Source organism: Oryzias melastigma, linkage group LG5, assembly GCF_002922805.2.
Source record: "Oryzias melastigma strain HK-1 linkage group LG5, ASM292280v2, whole genome shotgun sequence".
In the NCBI taxonomy this organism is placed as follows: domain Eukaryota; kingdom Metazoa; phylum Chordata; class Actinopteri; order Beloniformes; family Adrianichthyidae; genus Oryzias; species Oryzias melastigma.
Window position 1 is genome coordinate 19,299,782 of NC_050516.1, and position 6,499 is coordinate 19,306,280.

Here is a 6,499-nt window from a genome sequence, read left to right on the forward strand (position 1 = left end):
AGAATTTTGCTCCATTCATTCATCTCTTGGCATTCCTCTAAAACCCCTCGCTCTGAGCACCAACCCTTCCCAACCCACAACAACGAGTGGGTCCTCACATTGTGATGCAGACAAGTGAGAGCAGCTCCCCAGGCAAACACAAGCACACATTTTCTTTATCGGCAAAACACTTTCATTTTAAATGCAAAATGTACACATCCATTTTTCCATATGTCAGATGTTGTTTGCTTTTGTGGGCAAAAAACACAGACACGTTGCCGAGGCCAGCTGTAGGATGATGTCATGAAATGGGCAGCACCCACATGGAGCAAAAGGCGGTACCTCGGACATCGAGGTGTCTTACCTCCAGGTAGGAAAATTAACTCACGAAAATAACTGATATTTCATAAATAATTTGTTCTTTAGTGTGCCAAAGGTCATATAAGATCACATATGTGGACATAGTTTAGTCTGGAAGTCTTAAGAACAACATGTAATAAAGCTGTTTTATACGGTCAGAATGCAGAAGAACAACACCAGCAAGATAACAAAGAACGGTTTTACATAGGGTCAAATTAAGCATTTAGAAAAACACACGTGGTGCTGACCCATACACCAACCAGCCTTGAAAGAGAAGCACAATGGGTCTGCTCAGCATCTAAGCTCTGATGCATGAGCAGGAGACAGTTAAAAGCAGCAGATAACAAAGAAATAATAAAGATATTTAGATATTAAGACAAATGTATGGATGTGTTGGCTGTGTCTAAGCACACAAACACTGCAGGAAAAACTAGAGGAATTGCGGACGTAAAATAAAAGAAATAATTGGAGAAGGAGAAAAAAAAAAATCAGAAGTCATTCTGATTAAATTCCATGGAGATGCAGATTAAGGTCAAGCGGTGGAAATAGACTTTACAGTACCTGCATCCTCTCGATCATGGCAAACAGGTCTGACGTCTGGTGAAGAGAGGTGACAGATCCAAAAATAAAATTTAATTATGAGTAAGCTTTGTTAGTGTTTTTTTTTTATTCTGAAAGTCCAAACTTCATGTTGAAAAAAAAAATCAAAAAGCTCACAAGAACCTTCTTTAGGAGTCTCCCATCCTTCTAAACATTCTCCACAGGATTCCTCTCCCCTCTTTGACACTGATCTCTCAGTCTCACTTAAGCTCTAGGACTGCCCTCACCGCTTCCATGAAGATTGGAGACAAACTGTAAAGAGGTATCTCTTTTGGGATGGAAATGAGCCTCAAAGCACCGCGGTGCTTCTCTGTTGCTAAAACCAATTGTTCATCTAAGTGTGAGGAAGCTGAATTATCTGGGAAACACATTTCCATTTTAATAACTGTGATGTAATCCTAAATTTAACTTTAACAACTGCCAAAAAATGGGCAGATAAAAATCCAAAAGAGTGGAAGTTTAATTAAGACATAAAGTCTGGCAGCAGAGTTTCATTTCATTTGTGGGGAAATCTCACAGTTTTGTAATCGTGTTAGTGTGATACAAAGCTTAAAAGTCTAATTGAAGGGCATTAATTACACCTTTACTAAAACTTCTTCAGAGAATTCATCTTTTTGCGATGTTTGTTCAATTAGCAGAGACAACGGTGTCGGTTTAAGTGAGAGGAAACGCCCTGAGGGATGACCCCGTGATCTGCAGAGGCCACACGCAGGACTTTAAGCATCTTTAACCTGCGATGGAGTACTACTACAACCCTGACAACAGTGCACGTAGTGGGGCGCGTCATCGGTTCACCATGTAACACAAGTGGACTGCTGTGCCAAGTTGATGTTTCCACATGACGGCTTAAATTTACTGAGGGGCCCTGCAGGCTCTCAAAAACACATATGCACACACAACCACCGGAGAGCAAACACATGCATATCAACCTTTCCACGTGCATGTATTAGAATGTCTGTGCAGATTCTCAGTCAGTCAGGCCAAACAGAAAACTGGACTTCTTCCCTTTTTAAAAAAATAAATAAATAAAACTTGAGGCAGGGCTGTCACCTTTCATTTAAGCATTCGCCACAAGTTTAGACGTACTTTTTGGCTAATGTGTGCACCTTCTACATAAAGGCACAGCTGACCTTGCAATGCCAAAGGTGTAGCCTCAGTCTATTGTGGATGTGAAAATAAAAGCAGCATATGGCATTGAAAGGGCTACTGGCCCTGTGGCTTCAGAAAAACATCAGAAAACTGTTGAAAAGGAGGACTAACCTGCAAGATTAGACCAGAAAACCACAAACACCGACCTTATGAACTCAAGATTTATAGATGCATCTCCAAAGGAAAACCATATTTTACAAGTATTCTTTAAGCTAGCTAATAAAATACTTACATCACTGAAGCACCGTCTCTTGCGAAAAGGCTTACTGTATGGACCAACGATAAGTCCATCCAATAGAGCGTTTTTCAACATCCTGAGCTCAGTCATCTTTCCACAAGCACAGATACAGGCGAGCTGACACCAGCGAGGGTGTTGATGTCACCGTCAGCCGCACGGACAAAAGCGAGATTGACAGTGACACTTGACACTCAGGCAGTAAACTCACAGAGAAAACTTGATAGCTGTCCATCAGACTGCACACGACTATGTTTAAAGTGAGATCATGTGTTCATCTTCTTTTTTTTTTTTTAAATAACCCCTAATCCGCCACCCCCTTCCCGTTAACACACAGCTGTTCTGCAGGAAACAGGATGAAGGAGGTACAGTGTTGCTCCCCTCCCTGCACTTCACAGCTATCTTCTCTTTTTGATGCAATCGCACACACACCCTTTTATGGGGACACAAGAGAAAATACACACTTCTGCTTTTTTTCTTTTTCTTTTGTCTCACATTAGACTATCCACTTCCCCTTCTCTTTAATTTTTTGTTTCCCACGTCTCCCTCACAGAGACTTCTCAAAACACTTCTGGGAATTTCTTCTGCTGAAATCATTGTCGACAGACCCAAAAATACTGCAGCATCTACTCCATGGCACACGTTAAGAAGTGGGCCAGAAAATGCGAGCGCTGCCACAGATCAAACCTGCTGATTAGGAGCAGCTTGTTATACGATGCTATTTTCATACAACCCCAAACATATTTTTTTTGCAACTTCCCTTTAACCGCCGGTTCTTTGGAAACACAAACTGGGTGAAAAGAAAGTAAAAAAATGGAGGGGATTGTGCAGAAATTCATTAACAATTCTTCACAGAACGGTGTCCTTTTAAATAAAACAGCAATGAGAAACCTCGATGAGTTTGACTTTCGCCAGGGGAGATCTTGCGAGTGAGAACAAGCGAAGCCTAATTTCACATAGCAGATATTAAAAAGTATGATGGTGGCCCACCTCAACACCTATGAAAGTCATCTGTGCGTTGTCAAGAATGATACAAGCACACGAGGAAGGAAGAGGCAGTGGAGGAACGGATAAATTAATAAAAGACATGGGAGGCAGCGTGGGATGAAAGAGAGGGTGTTTTTCTTCAACAGCAGAGCTTTTTTTAAAAATCTATCCATCACTAGACATTCCTTTAACATCAGTTACCACCACTGACCTACTTTAGGAAAGGGAGCTTTCAGGAGGATAGATCAGGATAGATGTGTTACGTTCAGCATTTTTTCATTTGGCAATTGAAAACAAACAGCCTACATTGATTTCCCTGGAGGAAAACAGTTTTGCACAAGAGCAAGAAGATACGTAGTTGAGATAAAAAGCACAATCTGTGATTTGCAGTGGTGTGACTCTGCACAAGAAATGGACCGAGCACTTAAACTCAAACTGAGGTTTAACTTTCATTACTGCAGAGCCTTTTGTTCACGTCCGGACAGGCTTTAGCTGAATGCCAAACTTGCATCTTAGGCTATTTCTGGAAACAAAACTATGCTAATTATATACTTTAATGAGAAGCAAGTGTTGCCATTTTATGGCTGCAAATAAGTGGGAGGCATTAATTGCCGGTTTCACACAACGAGAGCCACCATTGTTTCAGCTGTAAAGCATACTGATTACAAAGCTACACTGCTGAGTGCGACGTTTCAGCTTGAGCTGTTAGGGACAGTCAGCATGCTGTTGAACAATTGGGCTTGATTTTACTCACTGACGTGTTTGGTGAGCTAATGGAGAGAGATAACAAGTACAAAAACTTCTAATAACTGCATGTCGTGGACGGCTTTCCTGGACTTCACAACATAAACCTTTGAAGGTGATCATGTTTCAGTTTGTGTGACACTAAGGGAGTCAGAGAATGAAAGGATTTAGCAGTATCTACACATAAGCTGATTAAATATCTTTTTTTTTTTTTAAGTCTTGGCTACTGTTGATCTTCTGGGCTACACTGAAGCACCCATCCCAATTACTTATAAAGAAGAGTGAAAGTGAGACAAGCTTTATGTGACAAAAAAAAAACATTAACTTTCTATTACAGGTGGACAATACTGGGAATTTGGGTATCCATGCGATACCAAGTAATTACAGGGCTAGTATCGTCAATATCAATATTGAGAACAATCCTGATACTTTTTCTTTAAATATTGTAATTCTTTTGTTAAATAAGTGTAGCGACTATAACAAAAAAAATCAAAACTCACTGAAAGACTGACCCTGGGTCTGGCTGCTGTGTGACGCACTAAACAACAGACTTAAATTAGGTCATGCTTTAAGCCTTTTATTAATTAAAAAAAAGGTAATTAAATCAACTTAGGATGGCTCTGGCATTTTGTAAGCAAAAGGGAAAAAAAAGCACAAAAATTGGCAAAAAGCAACAAAAAATCAATAAAAATGTGGCAACCCAGCTCACCCTCTCCCCAACTTACAGGTACAAAATCAACAGGTGAGCTATAATCACAAATAAATAAATTAACAAATGTCTCCGCCCACAAACATGCGACTTACCAGGTGATTACCTGCTCAATATGACCGCAAACAATACTATTCAGGGAAATGTTCTGCCTCAGATTTATTAAAATTAAGATTATTGGCTATAAACAGCATTTAAAGACCCTCTTAACATATCTGATATGTAATTTTGGAAACTTTAGATGTACTGTAGATGTACCAATCAGTACAGTTTTTTTTACAAAACTTTAATTTTTCACAAACACATTTCTATTCAAAATTATAATTTGATTACTTTCCTGAAGGTTCTCTATTGATGCTGAGTATACTGCATCCTCAAGTTCAAACTCCAGCATAAACTCCTCAAATTAAAATAAAAAATAAAACTCATACAAAAGCTCTGTTTCTCAACCAGATGAATCAATTTAAATTTGTCTGTTTAATGAGCAACTCCTTGAACAAAATCTAGCAAAAAAGTTGACATTAGATTTTTCATTTACATTTTTCTAGCTGAATCAGTTTTGAAAAAAACAAAACAAAAAAAAAAAAAACATATATTTTTATATTTAGTATCATACATTTACAGTGTCCTTCTGGACAGTTCGTGCTTTTATTCAACATCCTTTCTTTAACTGGTTGTCAACGCCTTATGTGCAATTACATAATTTCGAAGAAAGCTTTTTAGGAAGTGTTTTACCCCCATTTGTGATGTAGTAAGAGGCTACGGAAACCCCATGACACTAAAACTACAGGTAAAACATGTAATATTAATGTTACATTTTTTTTTCAAAAATAACATTTTTGCACAAGCTATAGAATTTTTCTATTAATTTTAAGTAAAAAATTGCTGCATTGCTCTTAAAGTGTCATAAGTAAATGTGATGAATGGTAACAAAAACAGCGACTTTGGTTGTTAAAGTTTAACTGGTTTAGATGACAGTTTTATCAGATTTAGACAGTATTTGTCACATTTTAATCCCATTTACGTAAAAAAAAGTTTTGCAAATAAAGTTTTAAAATTGTCAGTAAAGGTAACCATAAATATCAAATATAAGTACACAGCAAATATGTAATCATAATTTAAGAATGTAAAAGTTATATAATAAATTTGAAATTTTAATTAAATCAAAAAAATAAATCTAAATATAAATGTAGAATTACACATGTATATGTAAACTTGAAAATTGAATCTAAAAGTAGTATTTAAATACTAGATTAAATACTAAGTGTAAGTACTTTATGTTTTGTTTAATCCCTCTCGGAATTGAAATAAATCTCTAAAACGTGAATCATCTTAAATATTATATAAATTATATATATGATAAATATTACAATTTCTATTTATTTATTAATCTAAATTTTAATTTCAAAATGTATTCATAAATGTATTTATTTAATGTAGTTTAACTTTAAAAAATACTTTTAATGTACTCTGTGAAGTATTTTTTTTTTATTATTTGCCTGATAAGCCTTAATGGCAGTAAAATACCAACATACCTTACAAAAGTACAACAGTAAAAGTTCAGATACAGAAGCACTGAAGGGCTAAACTACTACATATTCAGCCACTTACTAAGATTTCATTTTATGTGTGCTTAGCTACAGAATATTCTCAGAAACTGCTGAAAATGTGCTGAAATGACACTCAGTCAGGACATTACCTGTAAAGCACATCTAATTTAGTACATATCGTTTTGA

The 6,499-nt window shown here is 36.8% G+C and overlaps 1 protein-coding gene across 10 annotated transcripts in view; it reads right to left on the reverse strand.

Annotated features, from left to right (window-relative positions):
- si:dkey-166d12.2 (rap1 GTPase-activating protein 1) overlaps positions 1 to 6,499 on the reverse strand; it is a 121,854-nt gene that overhangs the window by 24,082 nt on the left and 91,273 nt on the right. For 2 of the 10 annotated variants that reach the window (XR_002918961.2, XM_036211974.1), the window contains exons 1-2: positions 2,321 to 3,698; positions 901 to 936 (exon numbers count right to left, since the gene is read on the reverse strand). The exons of 2 other annotated variants lie outside the window; for them this stretch is intronic. Coding sequence is in view for 3 of the 8 variants with exons in the window: in XM_036211974.1 (XP_036067867.1) it covers positions 901 to 936; positions 2,321 to 2,416 (132 nt within the window). In the remaining 5 variants the exon portion in view is untranslated. Of the gene's footprint in view, positions 1 to 900; positions 937 to 2,320; positions 3,717 to 6,499 lie in introns of those variants that run through there. 6 more of the 10 variants (XR_004947897.1, XR_004947896.1, XR_004947895.1 and 3 more) reach the window with 5 other exon arrangements.